This window comes from Bos mutus, chromosome 13 (genome assembly GCF_027580195.1).
Source record: "Bos mutus isolate GX-2022 chromosome 13, NWIPB_WYAK_1.1, whole genome shotgun sequence".
In the NCBI taxonomy this organism is placed as follows: domain Eukaryota; kingdom Metazoa; phylum Chordata; class Mammalia; order Artiodactyla; family Bovidae; genus Bos; species Bos mutus.
In genome coordinates this window covers 22,607,413-22,633,728 of record NC_091629.1, presented here as the reverse complement: position 1 = coordinate 22,633,728, position 26,316 = coordinate 22,607,413, and the positions used below count along the sequence as shown (strand labels likewise).

Sequence of the window (26,316 nt, the reverse complement as noted above, 5' to 3'; positions counted from 1 at the left end):
TGTGAGAGGAGGACCGTCCCTGTAGGAGCCCCAGTGCCACAGGAGTGGGCCGTGGTGAGGGGCAGGCCACGTGAAGAACAAGGACTCCTTGCTCTGCCCTGGCTTGGCCAGGAGAGGCAGCGAGGAGCCCAGGATCACCTTCGTTCCTTCCCTTCTCTCTCCCCTCTCAACTCTCCAGGGGAGTCCAGGCCAGACGGAGTGCTCACCACTCTGGCCAGAGTCATGAGAGCCCAGGCTCTGCTGCCCATCCTGTTCCTCTGCGTTCTGCTGCTGCAGGCCAGGGGAAGGCAACACAGCCAGAAGACGAACCGTAGGTGGTGGGGGAGGGGGCAGGAGGGGGCGGGGGAGGGGTGACCCGTCCAGTCTAAGGAGGACCTGGGAGTTCGAACTTTCCGGCACATCCTATTCGGTCGGACCACAGCACCGTGAAGACTCTGGTTCTTCCCAAACCACGGCCCTCCAGCCTCTTTATCTGGCTCTGGGAAGAGTGATGGGGGTGGAGGGGGAAACTGCATCTTTTCATTCCCCATCCCTCGAATCCAGAGACATGTGGTACCTACGACAGGGAAAGATACACCTGAGCAAGAATCAGGTGGGAAAACAAACAGCTATTCTTTGGTTTATGCACACAGGTGACAGGTAAACATTCCGAGACATTCAGGGGAGCAAGTGTAGAATGAAAGTACGTGGGAGAGCAACATTTGGGGTGCAAGGGTCAAGGTAAATTTATCTCAGAGGGAGCAGGATGCTGAGAGTGGAAGGGAAACACTGAGGGTGCTACTTTGCTGGGAAGCGGCAGGGATGGAGCAGACAGTGGCAGCATGAGAGGAGAGAGACGACGAAGGGGCAAGTTCATCTTCCTCTCTGGTCCCCGCGGATCGTGGAGAGAGGGGAGAGTTAGCAGGTCATCCTCACCTTTGTGGAGTTCTCAGGGGTCGGGTGCAGGTTCTGAGGAGGTGACTTGGCCAAGGCCATGACAAATATGGGAGACGGAGTCCTGTTGCAGGATTATGGAGAGAGTCCAGGAAGTCCAGGCATCGAGGTCTATTGGGGAAGAGTAGGAGGAGTGGATTTAAGATACTACCCATCACCAGGATCTGGTGAAGGGCGGAGGTGAGTTCCCTGAAAAGTCCAAGAGTCATGAGTGGGCCTGTGTCTGGGGTCTTGGAAGTTTTAAGCTTTAGAGAGGTATTCTCAGGGGCCTGGTTCCACTGACCTTTCATCTGCTCTGTTTCAGAAAAGCAGCAACCCCCAGAAATCAAGCAGTGTGAGAAAAGACCCAAAATATATATGTGCAAAATCCCCTGCAGTGATGATCGAGAATGTCAAGCAAATAACATATGTTGTTCAACCTTCTGCGGGAACATTTGCATGAACGTTCTGTGAGTCAGAGACCTGGGGCCTTACATCTTGTCCCCCCTCCAGCCATCTCCGCAGACACTGTACCTGTGGCTGAAGATAAGGACTTGACCCTGGATACAGGATGTCGACCGGAACGCCACCCTGTCCAGCCAGTATCTGAACAATATGTCCCTGTCAAATAAACCAGAACGAATGTGGAAGGGCCTGCCTAGTTCACTCCCAGTGCCTGTGATCATGGAGAACCCGGCACAGACCCCAGAGGGCCTCCGCCTTTCTGGGTCCGGGTCTCTGATCTCTCCCCTTGTCAAGCTTCTCTGCTCCCCCTCCCCACCTCCCTCCTGCCTCCCTGCCAGGCCCCTGCGAGCCCAGCCCCCCTGTTCCTCTGCTCACTGAACCAGGACTCCTCGGGGAGGACCTGCTCGTGTGCGGCACCTCCTGGTCCTCAGGAGAACGTGCCTCGCCCAGAGCCACAAAGGGCCAAGTTCAACATGACATGCCACGAGGCTAGACCCTGGGGCACAGAAGGGGAGGCCCCCGAGAAGGACTCTTCTTAAACTTGGTCCAACCCCATCCCATCCTGCTCATCATCCTTGAGAGGCTCAGGTCACTGTCTCTTTGCAACAAAGAAAGTGAATCCCAAGTGAGATGACATGTCCAAGGTCAAAGGAGAGGGAGAAATCGTGGTCTGCTTGGAGGAGGAGATTTCCTCTGTGCTCCCCTCTCTGCATCCCAGTGGGACGGTCCACGGGGAGTGAGTCCTGTGCTATCCCCACTCCAGCACCACCAATAGGCTGCTTGTGGAATGAGGCCTGGCTGCGATCCCTGAGACTCCAGGCCCTTCCTTTAACTGTGCGGTCCCAACCTTTCCTTATGGCCTCATCTTTCTTCTTTTTTTTAATCCAGAGGGAGGAACAGTTGGTTCAGGGTGATGTGACAGGATTAATTGGCACAGGATGCCTTGGGTCTTGCCCCTGATTTCATGGTGAGTCAGTAGAAATTCCTCCCTGGGGTCCAGAGTCCCTACTACTCTGTACAATCACCACTTCTCTGATGTGGTCCTGGGACTAAGTCCAGAGACCGGGCGAGTGTGTCCAGCTGGGACGTGGGGTCAATTGTGAGGAATTCGGGAGGGCAGACCCTACTGGAGGTGGGGATGTGGTGCTATGCTCCAGGCCAGTGGCTCCTGCTGAGCATCAGGAAGGAGACACGCCATGCCTCCATCAGCCCAGAGCCTCTGACCCATCTCAGGAGCATCACAGGGCTTCTGGTACTGCAGGGTCTCCTCCACTTCTGCTAAAAGCTGTCTTTGGACAAGGGGCCTTAGGAAAGAGATCATGATCCACTAGCAATTCAGACATCGTTGGAGGTAGTTGGGTGCTAAGGGCATGCTCTAAAGGAGCTCTTATGTGGTACTTCCTCAGATAACCTCACTCTGCAAGCGTTTTCCCAAGCTTGGCTATCCCCTCAAACACCGTGGGACAGACTATTAAGAGAGGCAAAATTACCTGCCAGGGGACCACATAGTGAATGGCCTCCCAAGTCCAAGTCCATCGTGTCCTACTCCACGGGTGTATCAGAGATACCAGGCTGACCTATTCCTTGCCACTGGTGGACACCGTGGACCGTGAATTTTACTGGAAGCAGCTGTTCTTCTTGTGGTAACTGGTGCCCTGACCCTCTCTGGACAGTCCACCCTGCTCTGGAGAACTCAGAGGCCACACCTAGAACGCTATGGCTAGGAGGAGTGCTTGCCCGGCTACCACTTCGTGTTCTATTTTTATTAGAATAAACAATGGCCTCTTTATTACCTAAAAGGGAGGAGTGGGGGGGTCCCTTGGAAGACCTTGAAATCTATGGAGACAAAGGAGGAAACAAGTGCAGAGTTTGCCATGATCTGGGTCTCCAAAAGGTCAAGTCCCTGCCTACAGAAAATCGCAGATCAGGACTGATCTGTTTGTGACAAACACATGGGCTCCTGGTTGCTATGCCTTATTCACTCATTCATTTATCTATTTGCCTGTCTGTCTCTCTATATATTTATTTATTGCATGATTTGTTGTCCTCTCAAGTTCCAGTCTTCTAGCAAATTTTTACCTCTGGTTCCTATCAACCAAGATAATCGGAAGTAGCTTTCTCCCATGTACAGACCTAGCAATAGACCCTCAGTGTCTTACTTCAGGACTAATTCATCTCTTTGGGCTTTTGACTTCATAGTCTGAAGAGACTTTGATCCCTTGGTATTCCATGGAGCATCACGCCAGCTTCATCATACCTATGCCACTCTGCTCACTGGCCATAGAGAATGGAAATAGCAGGCACCCTAGATGCTTTAGCACTTGCATGCCAGAGGGTGGGGCAATAGTCCAGACTGACAGAAGTCTGACACCTGACGATAGTCAGGACTTGCTCTGCTGGTAACATTTCCAGAGATCCAGTTGTCCAGGTGTATAGGAAAGACCCTGGGAGGCAGCAGACAAGCTGCTGCACCTTCTGCTGCCCACCGTGAAGAAAGACACAGTACGTGGTGGGGCTCTGCTTTGTTGTCGTCGTTTTGTTTTTTGGCCGTGACACACAGCTTGCAGGATCTTAGTTCCCTAACTAGGGCTGAACCCAGACCACAACAGTCAAAGTACCGAGTCCTAACTATTGGACCACCAGGGAATTCCCTTGGTGGTGCTCTTTGGATTTTGGAGACAATAAAGGCCACTTTGGGGGCACTCTGCTCTTACTGACTTTCTGGGGGAACATAAGGTTGATAGTTTTTTAAAATAATTCACTAATTTTTATTTTCGGTTGCACTGGGTCTTCAGAGCCACACGTGGGCTTTCTCTAGTTGCAGCGACTGGGGCTACTCTTTGTTACTGTGCATGGGCTTCTCACTGCAGTGACTTCTCTTGTCGCAGAGCACTGGTTATAGGCACATGGGCTTCAGTGCTTGCAGCCTGCCGGCTCAGTAGTTGGGGCTCTTGGGCTCTAGAACAGCTTAATTGCTGCACAGCATGTGGAACCTTCCCAGACAGGAGATTGAACCCACATCCCCTACACTGGCAGGCGGATTCTCATCCACCAGACCACCAGGGAAGTCCAAGGCTGCTAGTTTTGAGTGGAATCCAAATTAAGGAATATTTCTGCAACAGGTCCAGGATATTTTGCAAGTTGCCTGCCCCTTGGGTCGTAGCCCCTAGTACATGCATTATACAAAGTGTCTGTGGTTGATTAAGATGCTGACTGGTCTCTTTGCAAGTTCCAGTAGGAGAATCAAAGAATGCACACCTGTGTTGAGGTCAGACTTTCTCTTCTGTTGCCAGATGGTTTCCATTTTTGAAGCAGCTTTTTCCTTGCTAGCAAACCCTGGTAAAGACCCATGTCTAACCAGGGGACATCAAACCACTCTGCAACTGAAAGCTTCCATCGCAACTTGGGGGGTTTTCTGATCTGTGAAGTCTCAAAATGGGGGGCAGTGCATAGAGGCGGTTCATTGTCAAATGGAAATGGTATAAATGAGACTGAGCTTGATCAGTTCCAGAGGAAATGAGTCACCTGTATAATCAGGTGTGTGGACTCTGAGGACCCACTGACTTCCTCTCTAGCTTCATCCTTTCCCACGGCCTCTAAGTCTACCAGAGGCACTGCCCTTTCTGTGTCCCCGCTGGTACTCTGAGAAATGGCGTCTTCCTGTGTTTGCCTACTTAGGGTTTCTTGTACTTGCACCTCTCTTTTTGATTTCTCAGAGTCCAGGGATCTGTTGTAGATGGCAGCCTGTTTCTCAGCATTCCTCCATTTGCATTCAGACTTCCATTTTCTGAGGGTTATTTTATCTGTGTCCTGGCCTAAGCCCAGTGCCCCTACCTCATTTACAGGCATGCAGTCTCTGTGGTCTTCGTATGTCTCTGCTTCCTTGATGGCTCAGCAGGTAAAGAATCCGCCTGTGACACAAGAGACACAGGTTCAATCTCTGGGTCGGGAAGATCCCCTGGAGAAAGAGATGGCAACCTAGTCCAGTATTCTTGCTTGAAAAATCCCATCGACAGCGGATCCTGGTGGGCTACAGTCCATGGGGCCACAAAGGGTTGGACATGACTGAGTGACCAGGCAGACATGCACAAACACGGACTCTGACACTGCACCTGCTACGTTGGGGTGTTTATTTCTCTCCTAACAAACTGAAATTTGTAACATTCTCTATTTCCTCATTAGGCTGACGGTTATGTGTGGAGTGATTTATTTGCTCCTTATTGATCGGTATGGATTTTCTAAAAACAGCTAAAACTAGATAGCCACAATCACGCTGTATCTATTTACTTGTTTACTTTCTTATTTATTTATTTATATCTTGCCCTTAAGAACTTCAAAGGAGTTGCTTAACTCCTCTATGTCTCAGTTTCTGCATCTGTAAAATAGGAATGATGGTACTAAACTCATAGGGTCATTGAGAGTACTAGCTAATACATGTTAAATATCTGACAGGTAGTAAATCTGGTATTAAACTGGGTGATGCTTGACACTTCATTGGGTAACACTCTCATTTGTTGATTTAATTCAGACATTGGTTCTAAGTGCTTAACAGATAATCATTCAGGGAACCCTCACAATAACCCTATGAGGAAAGCACCGCTATTAATCCACTTTGTCAGTGAGGAAATTGATGCACGGAGAGGATTAGTGACTCACCAAAAGTAAGTGGGAACTAGAATTTGAATCCAGGTTAAGTCTGTGTTGTAAATCTCTGTATTAGGTGGCCTTTCCAAGCTCTCTTGGCAGAGCTCTGTTTTTTCAGTAGCTCAAAACCCACAGGACATTGTGCTCAGGTAGTGCTGCTGCTGCTGCTAAGTCGCTTCAGTCGTATCCGACTCTGTGCAACCCCATAGACGGCAGCCCACTACGCTCCTCTGTCCCTGGGATTCTCCAGGCAAGAATACTGGAGTGGGTTGCCATTCCCTTCTCCAATGCATTAAAGTAAAAAGTGAAAGTGAAGTTACTCAGTCATGTCTGACTCTTAGCGACCCCGTGGACTGCACCCACCAGGCTCCTCCGTCCATGGGATTTTCCAGGCAAGAGTACTGGAGTTGGGTGCCATTGCAGGTAGTGTTAGGCTGGTGCTAACCATGGAGAAGTTAACATAGAGATGGATAGGATGTTACAAAAGTCATCGCACACATGTTAGCAAAAAAGAGATATGCAGATCCTTCACTACCCTTACAATCACCCAGACAGCCAGGAAATGTGTGTGTTGAGGGAGGGAAGGCTCCTGAAGTTCTCCAGTGTTTGGCTTTTACCTGTATTACCTGCAGCACAAAGAGATTAAAAAAAAAAAAAAAAGTACTCCTTGAGTACTTTTTATAGGAATTTAGGGACAATGTTCTATATGTACCCAACTTACTGGCAGAACTCCCAGATCTGCCACAACCAGAACCATGATTACATTCTGAACCTTCGAGCTCTGTTCTGCTCATCAGATTCCCCATGTGCAAGGGCTCGGCAGTTCGCAGAGACCAGGAAGAAGAGCCATCAGTCATATAAATACCGGCACTTCCAACTCCAACAACTTCAGAGGTAGGTGAGGGTCAGAATCTTGGGGCTGGAAATGTGAGGCTGAAAATGCTTTCATTTGTGGCTTGTGTCCAATTCATGCTCCCAGAAAGAAGTAATGGTCCTTGATGTTCAAATGGAGAAAGTGAGAGAAAGATGAGACAGATGGACGCCAACTCACCGTGTATTGTCTACAATACACATGACACTATTGGCAACACATGGCCCATTGTGTGCTGTCTTCAGAGTAGTCTCAGGGAGAACGCATAACCTGCACCTAATCATGAAGACACTGCACACAAACCCCACATGAGGAATGTTATTTGAAAGAAAAAACTGTCTAGTGTCGTCAAAAATTTCAACCTCATAAAAGATAAAGGAAGGGCATTCTTGGGTGAATTTACACAATGGGATACTGATGGTAGATTCGATAAAAAGATTTTAGAAGTGTTCAATTTAATGAAGTTGTACTGTGATCACAGAAGAGAATGCTCCTATTGTTAGTACTCACTGAAGTATTATTCCTAAATAAGAACCATGATGTATCTACTTACCCTCAAATGGCTTAGGCATATATATATATATACACGCACACACATGTGAGAGAGAAAGCAATTGGGGTAAATTCTTAAAATACGTGAATCTGAGTAAATAGTATGTAGAAGTTCTTTGACTAGTCTTACTCTTGTAATTTTGAAATCATTTCCAAATAACAGTGTTTTAGAAGTTAAAGGCAACCCAGCTAACCGTCTATGTGCCTCAATTTTTATTTTATTATTTTTAACAGATTTTTTTTGGACCATTTTTTTTTTTTTTTTTATGAAGCTGCTATGAGTATTTTTTTTTTTTTTTTGAGTCCATAAGACTGTTCTATACATCAGTGTCTCTTTTGCTGTCTCGTACACAGGGTTATCGTTACCATCTTTCTAAATTCCATATACATGCGTTAGTATACTGTATTTATGTTTTTCCTTCTGGCTTACTTCACTCTGTATAATAGTCTCCAGTTTCATCCACCTCATTAGAACTGATTCAAATGTATTCTTTTTAATGGCTGAGTAATACTCCATTGTGTATATGTACCACAGCTTTCTTATCCATTCATCTGCTGATGGACATCTAGGTTGCTTCCATGTCCTGGCTATTATAAACAGTGCTGCGATGAACATTGGGGTACACGTGTCTCTTTCCCTTCTGGTTTCCTCAGTGTGTATGCCCAGCAGTGGGATTGCTGGATCATAAGGCAGTTCTATTTCCAGTTTTTTCCATTTTTAAAAGTCTTTTAATGAATTTGTTACAATATTGCTTCTTTTATTTATGTTTTGATTTTTTGGCTGCAAGGCCTGTGGGATCTAGCTCCATAACCAAGGACTGAATCCAAACCCCTTTGCACTGGAAGGCAAAGTCTGCCACTGGACTACCAGGGAAATCCCCAAAATTTTCTATATTTTCCTATTTTATAATTTGTAACATATGCCAAGAGGCTTAATTTTTTAATTTTTAAAACTTAAATTTTTTGCTAGTGCTTCATATAGTCAACGTTTGCTATGTGGATATATCATCCCCATATTGTTCAGTCACTCAGTCGTGTCAGACTCTGCAACCCCAAGGAAGCACACCAGGCTTTCTGGTCCTTCACCATCTCCCGGAGCTTGCTCAAACTCATGTCCGTGGAGTCGGTGATGCCATCCAACCATCTCACCCTCTGTCGTCCCCTTCTCCTCCTGCCTTCGATCTTTCCCAGCATCAGGGTCTTTTCCAATGAGTCAGCTCTTCTCATCAGGTGGCCAAACTATTGAAGCTTCAACTTCAGCATCAGTCCTTCCAATGAATATTCTGGATTGCTTTCCTTTAGGATTAACTGGTTTGATCTCTTTGGCAGTCCAAGGGACTCTCAAGAGTCTTCTTCAACACCACAGTTCAAAAGCATCAGTTTTTCCACACTCAGCCTTCTTTATGGTCCAACCCTTACATCTATTTACTGGAAAAGCCATAGCTTTGACTATACGGACCTTTGACAGCAAAGTGACGTCTCTGCTTTTTAATATGCTATCTAAGTTTGTCATAGCTTTTCTTCCAAGGAGCAAGCATCTTTTAATTTCATGGCTGCAGTCACCATCTGCAGTGATTTTGGAGCCCAAAAATAATACATCCAGGGAAACTGAGTCTTTGAGAAATTAGGTGGTTAGCCAAACACATAGCTTATATTAAACTAGGCATGTTGGGGTTGGGAATTCACAGGAATTTGAATATCTGACTCCAGAAAGTCACAGGAATTTACTGTCTATGCCACACTGACAGTTTTCAGTGTGGTGTCAAGTGGGAGAGAATTTTCCTCCTATTGATAAGACAGGATGTATATCCTGTTGGTAAAATAAACCAATTTTTAAATAATTAAACATTTTAGAGTTATGTGTCTCTGCTGCTGCTGCTGCTAAGTCACTTCAGTCGTGTCCGACCCTGTGTGACCCCATATACGGCAGCCCACCAGGCTCCCCCATCCCTGGGATTCTCCAGGCAAGAACACTGGAGTGGGTTGCCATTTCCTTCCTCAATGCATGAAAGTGAAAAATGAAAGGGAAGTCGCTGTCGTGTCCGACTCTTAGCGACCCCATCTAGGTTCCTTTTATATGTCTAACTCTTTAAGGCTATGAGAAACCACAGCGATTATTGATAAAATTAAATTGTACTTAAAAAAATTTTGAAGTATGGTTGCTTTACAATGTTGTGTTAGTTTCTTCTGTTCAGCAAAGTAAATCAGCTCTCTCTCTATATATATATATACACATATAGCTTTTTTTCCATTTAGGACCTTTAGGTCACCACAGAGCATGGAGTAGAGTTCCTTGTGCTATACAGTAGGTTCTCATTAGCCATCTGCGTTATGCATGTATACATGTATCTGTATATACATTTGTACATTTATCAATCCCAATCTCCCAGTTCATTCTACCTCTCTTTTCTTTTATTTTTTAAAAATACTTCTTCAAATTCTCTTCCCATTGTTGCATAATATTGAGCAGAGTTCCCTGTGCTATACAGTAGGTCCTTGTTGGTTATCAGTTTTAATTTTTAAAAATTAAAAAAAAATCTTTGGCCATGGCATGAGGCATGTGGGGCATACGGGATCTTAGTTCCCTAGGGATCCAACCTGTGCCCCTCTGCATTGGAATTGAGGAATCTTAAACACAGGACCCCCAGGGAAGTCCTTCCACTTTAAATATAGCAGTGTGTACCTGTTAATCCCAAACTCCTAGCTATCACTCCAGACCGCCCTCCCCCCTGATAACCATAAGTTCCTTCTCTAAATCTGTGAGTCTGTTTTTGAGAATAAACTAATCTTAAAACAGGAAAAACTGGCACCAACCCCACCTAGGGTTTGAGATAGGCAGTATCCTTTGTCCAAGGATCTCCACATTTACAAATGCATTTAACCGAATTTCAGTTGCAAGGAGGTTTCCAAAGACATTTTTCCCCCTGAAGAAAGAGAAATCACAAATTTTCAGATGTGTTATGATCCATGGGAAAATATTAATAATCTGTGTTACTGGTACACATATCATTAATATTCACTGGGAATGTTACTAGTAATATGTTGAAAGTCTTGTCCTTTGTCCCATTTAAATATATCCAGAAGAGCTACTTCATTTCTTGGTTCTATATGAGAGCTTGGGTATAGAACTAGACTTTTCTAGTCACTGCTTAAATTTAAAATATAATAGTATATTATATGCTAAAATATATTATTCATAATATAATAAATTTAGAAAAAAGTCTAAGCCCAAGCACAGTTGAAACACTAAGCTTGAATTAAAACGGTTGTTCCCTCCACACCTAGAAAGAGAGTGGTCAGTTTCCTTGCTCTTTCCTCTCCTCCTGCAGGTAGCTAAGAGCCATTTGGAGGTGGCTTTATCTAGCATGAATAGATAACGGGGTCAGGACAGCTCCTCTGGCAGGCAGTGTTGCATTCTTGAACTTTGTACCTTCTGGATTTGGTACTGCTTCAAACTGACTCTGTCATGGGTGGTTTCATGGCTTGAGTTTTCCCCCACCCAAATGATGGAAGTTGCTCACTTGTGGTTGTCTTGATCTGGCTGAATCCATCTCTTTACCAGCTGGTTTATTGTGATATCTTTCCCTGACCACTTACTTCCTTTTTTTTTCTTTTAAAAAATATTCTATGTATTTATTTGGCGTTGGGTCTCAGTGGCAGCACGCTCATCTTTTGTTGCAGTTTATGGGCTCTCTAGTTGTGCTGTGTGAGTTAGTTTCCTGACCAAGGATCAAACCCAAGTTCCCTGCATTGGAAGGCAGATTCCTAACCACTGGACCACCAGGGAAGCCCCTGAGTCATTTTTTTAATCAAGGGAAAATAACACACACTTGCAAAACAATAAAAATAAAAAAGGTTTTCCTGCAAAAGGAAGGCATGAAGCTTGTCTTAAGTGCTAAATTTGAATTATCATTATTTTAAAGATGTATTCATCTATTTTGCTGCACTCGGTCTTTGTTGCTCTGTGCCGGCTCTCTCTAGTGGCGGTGTGCGGACTTCTCATTGTGGTGGCTTCTCTTGTCGTGGAGCACTTGCTCTAGGCACACAGACTTCAGCAGTTGCGGCACTCAAGCTCTAGAGTGGTGGCTCGGTAGTTGCGGTGCATGGGCTTCATTGCCCTGCAGCATGTGGGATCTTCCTGGAGCAGGAATCGAACCCACGTCCCCTGTGTTGGCAGGCAGATTCGTAACCACTGGACTACCAGAAATCCCTTGAGTTATTTTTTAATCAAGGGAAGATAGCACATCAAAAAAAAGCAGGGGGGCTGGGGCGGGTTCCTGCAAAAGGAAGGCATGAAACTTGAGATGGAGAGATATCTGTTAGCAAAGTCAACATCCAGAATTGGTTTGTACCTGTGGTTGGGTGGTGGAGGTCAAGGAAGAATAATTAGAGGACAGAGTGTAAAGAAATTTCATGAGAATTTTCCTCTTGCTTCCCAGCTCTCTTTATTTGTGTCTTTTGATCTCTAGAAGCAACTTCAAAGGAAAGAACTCCTGACAACACCTATTCAGACGTATATATATATATATGGTCAACATCATGAAGTTCTGGACACCTCTCCTCATGATGTTCCTCTGTATGGTACTACTGTCTGTGCTGGGAGCAGTGAAGGAAAGATATAGCAGCAGGTGATGAGCCTGGATTGAGGATCAAAAGGGCATGAAGGGGCTGTGCTTATTTCTGGACAAATGAAGAAGTATCGTGCCTGATACATCTGACCCAGGACTCACTTCCCTGGATCACCTGTTGGAGCATTAGTGTATAGATACTTTTCTATAGACAGAGATCCAAGAAATTCACAAGCTGAGATCCTTCAGTGTTTCTTCTTCCAACCTTAAAAGTATCAATGAGTATCTGTCAGCTTTTAGATACATTCCATAAATTATAAGGATATAATATTTTCCCGTGTCAGGCTATCTTGGAGGAGATGGGGCACCAGTAGAGAGCTACCATATTTTCCCATTCTTCCAGAAGCTCTGTGTCCTAACTGTGTGCATGTTGATGATTACCAAATGATACCAATATCATTTCATGATATATACCCTTAATTTAGCAATAGGATATTTCAGAAGTCCAATGCAATGGAATGACTGCTTGAGTTAAAGCCGACCCATTGGTAGGATAGTTCAGAATGTAAAAATATGGAAAAGAGACATGAGATGGGTCTTTAGTGGAGCAATGTTGGGGGCCATATGATGAGAAAATGAAATCAATGGAGGGGGCCAAGAAAATGAGATGAGAGAGAGAATTTGGAGAGGGGCTGAATTACTTTATTTTTTTTAATAGGATGATTTTTTTTTTCCTCTAGATGTGGCATGCAGATTTAGTTGCCCTGAAGCATGTAGGATCTTAGTTCCCCAATCAGGGATCAAATCCATGTCCCCTGCATTGGAAGGCGGATTCTTAACCACTGGATCACCAGAGAAGTCCTGAGGCTGAGTTACATTAAAGGCAGGGTCAGCAAGGAGGGGAAGAAAGTGAGGCAATCTATTCCTTACTTTCCCTGGTCTAGTTTCCCATGCTGTGAAATAGGTGTGATAACGAGGGTAGATTTTATCTCAGACTCTGAGATCCCCCGTTATAAAGATGTAACTTTTATAGGAGGGCAGATGAATGCTGGGAGTATATGGAGTCTTATCTCTAGGATGTTCAAAGAGGACCCAGAAGTCTGCAACACTATAGGACTTGGGGAGCAGAGAAGTCTAAGAGTTTAGTAAAGATGCAATGGGGTCAGTGACAATACAATGAGGAGGCTAAGGAAGGGGATTTTCTTAGAAGATAGGTACTTTAGTGGGGACTTGGGGCCAGGATTCTAGGAGGGGCCCCTAGAGGGGCCCTCTAGCTTAACATAAGCTGTTAAGCTTATGAAGGACTTCTCTTCCCACACTTGTTTATACGGCCCCACCAATGTCTTACCATCTCATCTCATTTTCAGGAGGGAATTGCTCCTTCAGGAGTGCTGGGGACAGCCAACCATCCGAGAATGTAACAACAAGTGTTCTAGAAATTTTAGATGTGTAAAAATAAATCACACATGCTGCTGGACCTACTGTGGAAACATCTGCTGGGAAAATACAGTGAGTTTGGAGATGCACGCCTGGGTGTGTGTCATCACTGATTCTCACCTTTTTCTCAGATGCTGTTATCCCTAAACAGAGGGCTGAGGTCCTAAATCCTAGGCACAAACGTAGCAGAAGACCATGTCCACTAAACCTGGAAGCCAATTCACTGGCAAATAGACCAAGATACCAGCTTGGAGCACCTTGTTTCTTTCGATATATAATCAATGCCTGTGATGTCTTCATTCTATATTTCAACAGCTTGGTGTTTTTTTTTTGTTTTTTCATCCAGATTTCTAGCCATAGCATCCACAGTCAGACTTTACCATGAACCATCTTAGCTTACCCAGATCCCATATTTCTACCTGTATCTATTCAGTGAACTAATACCATCCCTTCCTCCAAATCAGAAGTGGACAATTCCTGTTGTTACATGAAGTATTCTTGTTTCAAGATCTGGTAAAGATGAATAATATTAAGCTTGGGAATGAATTCTTGCTTCCCAGATTTCCAGAGCCTCTAAGCATCTAACCTTTTTCTCTTGCAGCTAATCACTGAAGAAGCTAAAAGCCTAGCCTCCCACTGAGACACCAGTTCATTCTCACTGAGGGCTGGGAAGGAGTAAATCCTTGGCTAATAAACTCACCTGCCAGCAGTGGTCCTTGACTTTTTTTCCACTCCATTCCACTACCCTTGAATGCCATTATTACACTCCCTTCTATTGTCATAGTGTGTATGTAAGTTTCCAACTCTTGCTTCCAAATCTTGCTTCCCCATTTGATTACCTTAGAACTAATAGGCTAAATCATGGACTTCAAAAAAAGAAGTTTATTTCTCGCATGCCATTTTAATGTGGGTAACTGGCAAGCAGCCCTTTCTTTCCATTTTTCAGACAGCAGGTCTCCGGTGAATTTGTTTTCACAGGGTATGGGTAAACAGTTCTAAAACTATTTTACAGCTATGAAAGATTGAACAGGTAAGTAACTGGTAGATAAGAGTCAGGTTTCTGTGAGAGAAGTTAGAAATAAGCAAAAGGAAAATGCTAGAATGAACCCTGGGTTACTGGATTAAAATCAGAGATATCAATATGAACTCACGCTCAGCTATATATATATATAGGGTTGGTCAAAAAGTCCACTTGGGTTTCCTGTAAGATGTTATGGACAAACCCGAATGAACTTTTTGGTCAACCTTATATATACACACACAGGGGCTTCCCTGGTGGCTCAGTGGTAAAGAACTTGCCTGCCAATGCAGGAGACATGGATTTGATCCCTGAGTTGGAAAGATCTCCTGGAGAAGAAAATGACAACCCACTCCAGTATTCTTGCCTGGAGAATCCCAGGGACAGAGGAACCTGGTGGGTTACAGTAGATATGGTCTCAAAGAGTCAGACACAACTGAAGGGACCCAGCATGCATGCACTCATACTCCTAGATAATGTTATTTTGGACTTATGAACATCTCCTTCTGGAAAGAAAATCTTCCTGGAATGGTTCAAGGAACCAATATATTTGGGCTGATGGGCATTTCTTAGTAGTAAATCTTGCACCCAGCACCTAACCCCAACATCTGCATTCCATATATCTTCCTGAAGCTTCTTACTTAGGCATTCTGCGTCTAGTTATGACACAGACAGCTAGAGACACAGGATGGAATACACTTGCTGATGAAGGCATCAGTATTAATCCTCCTGTGAACACTGGGGGCAGTCAGTGGGAGCAGGTGGGGGTTGACCACCATCATGATGTACGAGATGAGGAGGATACTTCTAGGGTCCTTTCATATGCTTGACATAGAGAAGAGCAGGGGACGAGAACAAGTCATGCTAAAGTCATTGCAACCATGAGGCGATGGGTTGGCTCAAAACAGATCAGCTCTGATTTGCAGTTCTCTGCAGGCTGGGACTTGACCTTTTGGAGACCCAAATCAAAGCAGAGTATGCATTTGTTTCTTCCTTTGCCTCCATAAATTTCAAGGTCTTCCAAGGGACCTCCACTCCTTCTATTTATGTAATAAAGAGGCACTCGATTATTTCAATAAAACCAGAACACGCACTGGTGTCCAGGCAAGCACTCCTAACCATAACATTCCAGGGATAGCCTCTGAGTTCTCTAGGGCAGGGTAGACTGTGGAAAGGAAAAGGTCAGCCTGGCACCTATGATCATGATCTCTTTCCTAAGGCCCCCTTGTCTGAGGGCAGCTCTTAGCAGAAGAGGAGACCCTGCAGTACCAGAAGCCCTGTGATGCTCCTGAGATGGGTCAGAGGCTCTAGGCTGATGGAGGCATGGCGTGTCTCCTTCACTGATGCTCAGCAGGAGCCACTGGCCAGGAGTATAGCACCACATCCCCACCTCCAGCAGGGTCTGCCCTCCCAAGTTCTTCACAATTGACCCCACGTCCCAGCTGGACACACTCGCCCGGTCTCTGGACTTAGTCCCAGGACCACATCAGAGAAGTGGTGATTGTACAGAGTAGTAGGGACTCTGGACCCCAGGGAGGAATTTCTACTGACTCACCATGAAATCAGGGGCAAGACCCAAGGCATCCTGTGCCAATTAATCCTGTCACATCACCCTGAACCAACTGTTCCTCCCTCTGGATTAAAAAAAAGAAGAAAGATGAGGCCATAAGGAAAGGTTGGGACCGCACAGTTAAAGGAAGGGCCTGGAGTCTCAGGGATCGCAGCCAGGCCTCATTCCACAAGCAGCCTGTTGGTGGTGCTGGAGTGGGGACAGCACAGGACTCACTCCCCGTGGACCGTCCCACTGGGATGCAGAGAGGGGAGCACAGAGGAAACCTCCTCCTCCAAGCAGACCACAACTTCTCCCTCTCCTTTGACCTTGGACATGTCATCTCACTTGGGATTCACTTTCTTTGTTGCAAAGAGACAGTGACCTGAACCTCTCAAGGACGATGAGCAGGATGGGATGGGGGTGGACCAAGTTTAAGAAGAGTCCTTCTCGGGGGCCTCCCCTTCTGTGCCCCAGGGTCTAGCCTCACGGCATGTCATGTTGAACTTGGCCCTTTGTGGCTCCGGGCGAGGCACGTTCTCCTGCGGACCAGGAGGTGCCACCGAGCAGGTCCTCCCCCAGGAGTCCTGGTTCAGTGAGCAGAGGAACAGGGGGGCTGGCAGGGAAGCAGGGGGAGGTGGGGAGGGGGAGCAGAGAAGCTTGACAAGAGGAGAGATCAGAGACCCAGACCCAGAAAGGCGGGGGCCCTCTGGGGTCTGTGCCGGGTTCTCCACGATCACAGGCACTGGGAGTGAACTAGGCAGGCCCTTCCACACTCGTTCTGGTTTATTTGACAGGGACAGGTTGTTCAGATACTGGCTGGACAGGGTGGCATTCCTGTTGATATCCTTGTGTCCAGGGTCAGGTCCTTATCTTCAGCCGCAGGTACAGTGTCTGCGGAGATGGCTGGGGGGGCAAGATGTAAGGCCCCAGGCTCTCTGACTCACAGGACGTTCATGCAAATGTTCCCGCAGAAGGTTGAACAGCATATGGTATTTTGTGGACAGTGCTGGAAGTATGAACAGTGGTTCCCACAAGTAAATTCCGTGGGCCGCTTCGTACAGGCTTTAGCTTTGAGATCTAAAAAGAGCAGGAGCAGAAGCAGGGTCAATGGAACCAGGTTTCTCAGAGAACTCCTCTCGAGTTGAAAGCCCCCCAGAGATCTGAGACCTCAAAATCTACTCAGGAGACACTTGGACTTTTCAGGGAACTCACCTCCGCCCTTCACCAGATCCTGGTGATGGGTAGTATCTTAAATCCATTCCTCCTACTCTTCCCCAATAGACCTCGATGCCTGGACTTCCTGGACTCTCTCCATAATCCTGCAACAGGACTCCGTCTCCCATATTTGTCATGGCCTTGGCCAAGTCACCCCCTCAGAACCTGCACCTGATCCCTGAGAACTCCACAAAGGCGAGGATGACCTGCTAACTCTCCCCTCTCTCCACAATCCGTGGGGACCAGAGAGGAAGATGAACTTGCCCCTTCGTCGTCTCTCTCCTCTCATGCTGCCACTGTCTGCTCCATCCCTGCCACTTCCCAGCAAAGTAGCACCCTCAGTGTTTCCCTTCCACTCTCAGCATCCTGCTCCCTCTGAGATAAATTTACCTTGACCCTTGCACCCCAAATGTTGCTCTCCCACGTACTTTCATTCTACACCTGCTCCCCTGAATGTCTCGGAATGTTTACCTGTCACCTGTGTGCATAAACCAAAGAATAGCTGTTTGTTTTCCCACCTGATTCTCGCTCAGGTGTATCTTTCCCTGTCGTAGGTACCACATGTCTCTGGATTTGAGGGATGGGGAATGAAAAGATGCAGTTTCCCCCTCCACCCCCTCATCACTCTTCCCAGAGCCAGATAAAGAGGCTGGAGGGCCGTGGTTTGGGAAGAACCAGAGTCTTCACAGTGCTGTGGTCCGACCGAATAGGATGTGCCGGAAAGTTCGAACTCCCAGGTCCTCCTTAGACTGGACGGGTCATCCCTCCCCCGCCCCCTCCCGCCCCCTCCCCCACCACCTACGATTTGTCTTCTGGCTGTGTTGCCCTCCTGGGGCCTGCAGCAGCAGAACGCAGAGGAGCAGCAGAGCCTGGGCTCTCATGACTCTGGCCAGAGTGGTGAGCCCTCTTCTGGCCCGGACTCCCCTGGAGAGCTGAGTGGGGAGAGGGAAGAGGAGAAAGGAAGGTGATCCTGGGCTCCTCGCTGCCTCTCCTGGCCAAGCCAGGGTAGAGCAAGGAGTTCTTGCTCCTCACGTGGCCTGCCCCTCACCACGGCCCACTCCTGTGGCACTGGGGCTGCTACAGGGACGGTCCTCCTCTCACAGCTAATCTTCTCCTTTTGTAAACAGACCATTTTTTCTGCAAAAAAAAACTGTAGGTCTATATTTTTTTTATAAAATAATTTACAGAAGAAATTAAAGAAGAAACATAGTTTAAAAGATACGGAAACAACCAAAGTCCAACCATAGGTGGCTGGATAAAGAAGATGTGATACATATATATGATGGAATATCATTCAACCACGAGAAAGAAGGAAGTCCTGGCATTGATTACAACTTGGATGAAACTTGAGGCATTAGGATAAGTGAAAAAAGCCAGACAGGAAAAGATAAATGATATCACATATGTGTTATCTAAAAAACGGAATTCATAGAAACAAAGAGTAGTATTGTGGTTCATAGGAGCTGAGGTTGGGGGACAAGAGGAGATTTGGGGAAATGGTCCAAACTTTCAGTTATAAAATTAATAAATTCTGGGAACGGAATGTACAGCCTAGTGATTACAACTAATCTTAGTGTATTATATACCTGAAAGTTCCTAACAGAATACATCTTAAATGTTATCATCATTAAAAAGAAATGATGGGAACTTCCCTGATGGTCCAGTGGTTAAGAATCCTCCTTGGATTGCAGAGGATGAGGTTCAATCCCTGGCTGCAGAAATAAGATCCTGCATGCCACAGAGTGTACAAAAAAAAAAGGGAGGGGACAATAAAGTTCCAAGAGGAAAAATACAACTGATACAACTGTCATTATTTGCAGATGATGTTGAATACATTGAACACTGAAAAGAACACATCAAGATATTACGGTAAACAATGCGAGAGTTTATTAAGATAACTGGCTACAGATCAATACACAAAAGTCATTTATCTACATTAGCAGCAAATGAAAAGGAATAATTAAAAAGTTAGGATGCTGTTTACAATTTTAACAGTTCAAACCTCTAGGAATAAATATAACAAAGACAAGCCAGAACTCTACGTAGAAGAACTTATTAAAACTTTGTGAAAGGATATTAACAAGACAGAGATAGATGAGAAACCTGACAAGGTCAGGATGAGGGGGGTGATGAGAGTGTGGATTCGAAAATGCTACCTGGCCCTGCAGTGGGTGTGGTTGGGAGGTGCCTCGATTTCTGCCAAAGCCTCCTGATTGGTGGACATGGTGTAAGGCAGTCACAGCTCCTTGCCTTCACTTTGCCTTCTGTTCTAAGCTGTGCCTGGTCACAGCTTTGACCAGGACTTGCCCACCCATCCTACCAGCAGCATGAAGCCTGCGCTGTTTCTCCAGCTCCTGCTGTTGACTCACGTAGCATCGCAGCTGGTGTCTGGGAGTCCCAAGCAACATTTTAGGAGTAGGTGCTGGGTCTGGTCCCAGGGGAGGGAAGAAGCATCTGGACAGATGAGAGGATGTGAGGGATGGGTACATCTCATGAAAAAATACAGTTTCGTGTTCAAGAGTCCAAGTTTTATTGTCAGCAAGATCTAGGTTTGAATCCCTGCTCTGTTTCACACTGAGTGAGCTTAAGTAGAGTGGATTTTATCTTTGTGATGGATAGAATAATAGTGGGGTAGTTGGGAGAAGAAACGGAGACTATGCATGTAGACATAGAGTGCCCCTGCTGAACCGGGGTAAGTGCTCAGTAAGTATTAACTACTGTCAATGTTATCACCTCCATCATCCAGCTTCTTCATGGATGCTTGGGCCAACTATTCAAGCATTGAAACAGAGAGGAAAATTAAATTGGCAGAATTCAACCTGCGACCTACGTAATCTTAGCCTCAGAGGATATTTTGGGAGGAAAGGAAGCAAAGTGTTGCATTACATGACCCATGTTAAATGCTCAGAGGTGCCTGCACAGGTATCAGTGATTAGCATCCACGGGAAGGTGTCAGGTTCATCTCTGCAGCCACTGTTGCCTAGCTCCAACCAAATAAGAGCTCTGGCCACAGCTGTTATTCGTTATCCCTGCACTTCTCCATAGGAGACGTAGCTTCAGAATACTGCAGGCTCAGGAGAGGACTGAGTGTCCTGTCTCATGTACCTAGGGAGCACGGTCCTATGTTAGGTTCTCAGAGACAGAGTCCAGGTTTAACCAAGGAAGGCTAAACAAGCTGCAAGAAAACAGGGGTATCCAGGATAGGGGCTAGCTGGAGAACCAAAGACTAAAATTTGAGGAAAGGGAGACACGGAGGCTTTATGAAAGATTGGTAAGTACCATATTGAGGTTAGGACCAGATACCCTGAAAAGGAAGCAAAATTTGAGAAGGTCAACCTCTCTGAGATTCCTGGCTCATGGACTCTTTTCCCACAGTGTTCCACTGAGCCCCAAGCTCTCCAAAGTGGGGATCAGCTCCAATTTCTTTTTTTAAGTTTTTGGTTGTGTTGGTCTTCATTGCTGCACGAGGGATTTTTCCCGTTTCAGCAAGCAAAAGCTACTCCATCGCAGTGCACAGGTTGCCTGTGGCGGTGGTTTCTGTCGTTGTGGAGCACAGGCTTAGGCACACTGGCTTTGTAGTTGCAGCATACAGGCTCGGTAATCGTGGTGCTAGGGCCTAGTGGCTCCGCGGCATGTGGAATCCTCCCAGACCAGGGACTGAACCCGTGACCCCTGCATTGGCAGGCAGATTCTTAATCACTGAACCACCAGGGAAGCCCAATTTCTTGCACTGATCCAGTGAGCTAAAGGATGACAGGCTGAGTACTGAGTACTGTGTGTTAGTCACTCAGTCGTGTCCAACTCTTTGTGACCCCATGGACTGTACAGCCCACCAAGCTCTTTTGTCCATGGGATTTTCCAGGCAAGGATACTGGAGTGGGTTGCCATTTTCTTCTCCAGGGGATCTTCCTGACCCAGGTATCAAACCCAGGTCTCTTGCATTGCAGTCAGATGCTTTACCGTCTGAGCTACTAGGGAAGCCCTGGTCTCTGCCGAACTGTCATCGGCCTGGATCTTGGCTTCTTACTCACCATCTCCGGTGTCATTTGCTATTACTGTTATAGCCCCAGCTTCATTCACCACTTACTCCTTTTAGATCAGCATGATATCCTACAGATCCCCTTATAATTGCAAATACCTGCAGAGCAGTAAACCAACAAAGACTTATAGAATGCTCTTCCTATGACAAGTCAAAAGGGACAAAATTAAGATCTGGCAGGGCTTGACTAAAGGAGTTAATGGGTTCGTTCTTAATGCCTTAGAGTTCAGGAACAGAGAGAATATTGTGAGCTGGAGCATTGGGGCAGGATCCCCTGGTAGAGGTGCTCTTGGCTTTGATCTAATTTCTGGTAGATGGGGTAAAGGAATGTCTACTTATTCTTCTCCAACAATAGAAAGTGGGGGGGGCCATGGAACTCTGACCTTTCAATCACTAGAGACCTGGGAAGATGACCAGCTGATCTTTGCACCCCGTTCTGAAATACCCATCCTTCTTCCCATGAAAGAAGTCATCCCCAGAACTCATTTGAGATTTGGGTTCTAGCATTCTGATGCCAATAACTTGAGTGTGCTAAGCGGTCTTCATCAATTTCAAAAATCATCCCTTTTACTCATTCTTCCTATGCACAAATAACATGTTAGGTCAAACCCTAGGATAAACTATTGTTTGTTTGAGTCTACACAATGAATCAGTACAAATGGACCCACACATATATGCCATTCATTCCCTTGAACCAGACTCAACCAGGGCCAATGGGGACTTAGCATTTGATCTAAGGATGATGAGTGATCCCCTACGTGCAGGATTCTCCCAAACTCTGTCTTTGATGGAAAGAGTTCTCGGCCCCAAAATCTTATTCTACCTCCCTGTGACCACACTAGGGGGAATCAGCGTGCCTGGTTCCCTAGCAGTTCCTTGGACTTGTTGAGTTCTGAATGTCACTCCAGGCTTCTCTTTCCTACTGTGTTCCAGGGTATATCTTGGAACCTCCACCCTGCCGATCAGACCCAGAAAACTGTACTGATTTTGCACATTGCAGGAAGATTGCCAACCAGGATTTCAGTGCTGTTCTGCCTTCTGTGGTATAGTCTGTACATTAAACAAAGATGTAAACCGCAAAAGGTAAGGGCCTCTCCTGCCCAGCCCTGACCGTAGCACTGCTGGTGAGAGCTCAATAGAAGAGTCTCTTACCAGTCACGATGATGGATCTCTTTCTCTCTACCATTTCTTTCTCTTTACCAAGAATAATTACCATAAATGTCCTGATGGAGCCTTCCTCCACTCAAGAACTACATAATCATTCTCTCCTTATCATCACATCTGTCAATCTCTATATCTGTCTCTCTGAATACACCTCTCTGATAAACTCCTCCATCCACTGACCTGTCTCAGAATCCATACTCTGGAACCCTGTATCTGGAGCTGCATCACTGGAATCCCAAAGTAACTCTGTTCTCTGGTTTTGCTCACACTCTTTTACCAAACACCACACTTCCAACCACCCACCCCCAGCAGTGTTCCTGGGTTCTGCAGATGCTCCAGTACAAGGGATGCTCTGATTACTTGCCCAGGCATCATCACTGGCCCCAATTCTGTTGAATAGGGAGAACTCCCAGAAGAGAGAAAGGGTATTACAGGCCCGATGAAATGTCTGGTTTCTAATCCTATCTTGCAACCATGTCTTTCTGTGACCTTGAGTAGGACAATTCCCTATTTTTGCCTTTCATTTCCTCATGCAGAAAATGGGGACTCTTTTTTTCCCCATCTTTGTATGGTGGTTATGGAGGTCCAGACAAGATCTCAAGAGACCCACAAGACAGGAAACATAACCAGTGAGCTTCTAAACTATCTTACTCTCTGCTGCATTTCCTGCCTTGGGCATAGTAGCCCACATAGGACCTTGGTCCAGAGTGATCAAATATGAGCCCAGAACTAGATCTCTGGACCCAGATCCTGGCTTCACCACTTCTTGTCTGAGTTATCTGGGCCACAGCTTCCCCATCTGTAAAACTGAAATAGCAAAAGTGAAGTTAAAGTAGAAAATCCAGACAATCTCTAAAAACATTGCTTGCCACATAATACTATCTTTTTTCCTTTCTGTATAAGTGTTAGTCGCTCAGTCATGCCCAACTCTTTGTGACCCCAAGGACTATAGGCTGCCAGGCTCCTCTGTCCATGAAATTCTCCAGGCCAGAATACTGGAGTGGGTAGCCATTCCCCTCTCAAGGAGATCTCCCCAGGCCAGGGATCAAACCCAGGTGTCCCACATTGCAGGCAGATTCTTTACTGTCTGAGCCACCAGGGAAGCCCTTTGCCACATAATAATTACTCAGGAAATTTTAGTGATAAGACAACCACTTCTCTCTCAAGACTGGCCCTTACCATTCAGCTCAACATCTTTCAAGGCTCCACCATGGAAGGCACAAGCCTAAGTCTGAATCTCTGTGTTCTCTGGGTTCTCTGAGGTTCCACTTTCCCTATGACATGAGGACTTAGCTTCACGGTCTTGTTTCAATCATGGAAGTAGTGGAAATTTTGAAAATGATATCTCTAAGAAAAAAACTTCATCAGGTAACATTTGAAAATATTTTTCTTCTACAGACCCAAACCCAAAACCTTAAGAAACAACGGGGTTGGAAAGTGAGGCCTATTTCCCAGAGCATTTTGTAAGTATCAGGGTTGGGCCTGGGCTTCCCCAGACAAGTTTTCTCCAGTTTTCCTTCTCCAGCCTCTCCAGGGACTCACAGATTCCCAGAAGGTCAGAAGAGCCTTTTGTCGCTGATGGCCCCGCCTCGATTGTTCCCCTCCTGGGGCTATGTCCTCACTCCCTGGGGCAGGATGTGGTCCAGAGTCAGTTCTGCAACACAGATCAGCAAAGGAGGCTGGGTCATGGCCCAAGGGGAACTCAGGACACTCAGATCTGAATCTATGCCAGGGACCCGGGTCTGCCAGCCTCTGGGTGGATAGCGCCCTGGGCAGGGAGTAGAGCTGAGCCCTTCACACTGTGTGGCCTTGGTCAGCTCACCTTATGTCTCTGAGACCATCCACGTCCCCATGGGAAAGATAAGCAAACATGTCCTCGGGTTCTGTGAGGATTACACGAGGCCATGTGGAATGGAAGAACCTGGTCATTGTAAAGACGCTGCATAGGTTAGAAGTTGCCAGCAACTCACACTTTCTGGGTTCCAGGCTTTTCCTCTTTAAAAAAAAAAAATAGGGGGAGGACTTCCCTGGCATTCCAGTTGTTAAGATTCCGCACTTCTGCTGCAAGAGGCACGGGTTCTACCCCTGGTCAGAGAACTAAGATCCCACATGCTTTGCAGCTTGGCCAAAGCAAAAGGTGTGTGTGTGGAGCGGGGTGGGGGGGGATTATCTTTATTATTTTACCAAAGTTACAAGAAAAGGGAGAAAAATGGAGTCTTCTGTAACTCCACCATAAAAAGAAAGCTACTCTTCATACCTTGGGAGCATCCCTTGTGGCTCAGCTTGTAAAGAATCTGCCTGCAATGTGGGAGACCCAGGTTCTATTCCTGGGTTGGAAAGATCCCTTGGAGAAGAGAATGGCTACCCACAAAGAGTCAGACACTACTGAGCGACTTTCACTTCACTTCACATCTTGGTAGCATTTTTTTTTTTCAGGCTGTCTGGGGGGAAATGAGGAGCTTAGGGTCTTCTAACAGCCCTTCTGAAGTCAACAGAGTTTCCAAGTTAAAACCTTGGTATTCAGCTTAGAAACCCTGCACTCATTAGATAAATGGTAGCGAGCAGAGGCCAGTGAAGGTGTTGAAGTGCATGTCACCACAGTCGCTCAGGTCCTGAGGAGCCAGCCATGCTAACTTCCTCTGCACCTAATAATAATTAACTTCCCAAGTCACACACTGGCCAGCAACCAATGCATCAACTCTGTGACCTAATCCAGGACCCGTACAGCATTCACTGTCAGATCTGTTAGATCCTTGTGTCACAGTATTTATTCTCCCCAATCCTGCAGCCTGTCCTCTGCAGAATGGTTCCCCTGAACTGACAGTTCCTACTGTGGAGACCCCAGTGTTGGCTGGGAAGTTCAGGCAAGGTAGAAGATGGTAGTACCAGTGAGAGCCTGAAAAAAAATACTGATCTTATTCCCAGAAAAGGCAGTGTTGAGCTTCCTGTGGAGACAGGGAATGGAGGATAGCATAGACCAGGCAAATCCTGTCACAGTCTTCCAGGAAACCTGGGCTCTGCTGGGTGTTGTCAAGGGCTTCCAACTTAGTCAATGAGAACTAACATTTTTAGCCATGATGCCTTCATCTCACGGGGTCCTCACAGCAACAATAATACCCAGTTTATAGACAAACCGAGAATTGTGGCATTAAAGTAATAATCTCAGCATTAGCCAACCAGTCAGTGGTGGAGCTAGATTACAAACCTGAGGCTTGGGGTGACAAGCCCAAAGGATTGTCACCGTGGGTGACTTAGTTCATTTCTGCTGAGTAGATTTTCACACTTCCTATTTCCACTGAATGTTTCCACTGATGCTTTCGTCCAGCTGTCAACTCGGGCTTCAAAACTCCTTTCCAAGCCCTTTCAGGCTTAGAAACCTGCCTCACTAAACTTGGTCTTATGCCAATGCCCCAGCTTCTTTCTGCCCAGAATATCTTTCTCCCACTTTTCAACAAACTCCCACTCATGTTTCAAGTTTCATATTAAATAAAAGATCTCCATGGAAGCTTCACCAATTCACCCCACACAGAATGGTTCTCTTGTCTTTTCATGGAACCTTATCTTGGTCCTGCTGCTGCTGCTAAGTCGCTTCAGTCGTGTCCGACTCTGTGTGACCCCATAGACGGCAGCCCACCAGGCTCCCCGATCCCTGGGATTCTCCAGGCAAGAACACTGGAGTGGGTTGCCATTTCCTTCTCCAATGCATGAAAGTGAAAAGTGAAAGTGAAGTCGCTCAGTCATGTACAACTCTTCGAGACCCCATGGACTACAGGCTACCAGGCTCCTCCATCCATGGGATTTTCCAGGCAAAAGTACTGGAGTGGGTTGCCATTGCCTTCTCCATCTTGGTCCTACCTTCTACTTTATCACACTGTACTG

The 26,316-nt window shown here is 46.2% G+C and overlaps 3 protein-coding genes across 3 annotated transcripts; 2 read left to right on the top strand and 1 right to left on the bottom strand.

Moving 5' to 3' along the window:
• Nucleotides 1-222: 222 nt before the first annotated feature.
• WFDC10A (WAP four-disulfide core domain 10A) lies at nucleotides 223-1,386 on the top strand. Its single transcript, XM_005897541.1, has 2 exons — nucleotides 223-310; nucleotides 1,238-1,386. The coding sequence occupies exons 1-2, from the start codon at nucleotides 223-225 to the stop codon at nucleotides 1,384-1,386; spliced, it is 237 nt and encodes a 78-aa protein (XP_005897603.1).
• A 10,585-nt stretch (nucleotides 1,387-11,971) lies between these two features.
• Nucleotides 11,972-14,089, top strand: WFDC11 (WAP four-disulfide core domain 11). The gene is made up of 3 exons (XM_005897542.2): nucleotides 11,972-12,072; nucleotides 13,380-13,521; nucleotides 14,051-14,089. Exons 1-3 carry the CDS (start codon nucleotides 11,972-11,974, stop codon nucleotides 14,087-14,089), a joined length of 282 nt encoding a protein of 93 aa, XP_005897604.1.
• A 2,870-nt stretch (nucleotides 14,090-16,959) lies between these two features.
• Nucleotides 16,960-18,115, bottom strand: LOC106700916 (protein WFDC10B). The gene is made up of 2 exons (XM_014478753.1): nucleotides 18,037-18,115; nucleotides 16,960-17,096 (listed from the first exon to the last, which is right to left on the bottom strand). The coding sequence occupies exons 1-2, from the start codon at nucleotides 18,113-18,115 to the stop codon at nucleotides 16,960-16,962; spliced, it is 216 nt and encodes a 71-aa protein (XP_014334239.1).
• Between the last annotated feature and the right edge of the window lie 8,201 nt (nucleotides 18,116-26,316).

Coding starts and splice junctions, on each gene's coding strand:
- WFDC11 (XM_005897542.2), top strand. CDS start 11,972: ATGGTCAACATCATGAAGTTCTGGACACCTCTCCTCATGATGTTCCTC. Junction 12,073..13,379: donor AAGGAAAGATATAGCAGCAG/GTGATGAGCCTG, acceptor TCTCATTTTCAG/GAGGGAATTGCTCCTTCAGG. Junction 13,522..14,050: donor ACATCTGCTGGGAAAATACA/GTGAGTTTGGAG, acceptor TTTCTCTTGCAG/CTAATCACTGAAGAAGCTAA.
- WFDC10A (XM_005897541.1), top strand. CDS start 223: ATGAGAGCCCAGGCTCTGCTGCCCATCCTGTTCCTCTGCGTTCTGCTG. Junction 311..1,237: donor ACACAGCCAGAAGACGAACC/GTAGGTGGTGGG, acceptor GCTCTGTTTCAG/AAAAGCAGCAACCCCCAGAA.
- LOC106700916 (XM_014478753.1), bottom strand. CDS start 18,115: ATGAGAGCCCAGGCTCTGCTGCTCCTCTGCGTTCTGCTGCTGCAGGCC. Junction 17,097..18,036: donor ACACAGCCAGAAGACAAATC/GTAGGTGGTGGG, acceptor TGCTCTTTTTAG/ATCTCAAAGCTAAAGCCTGT.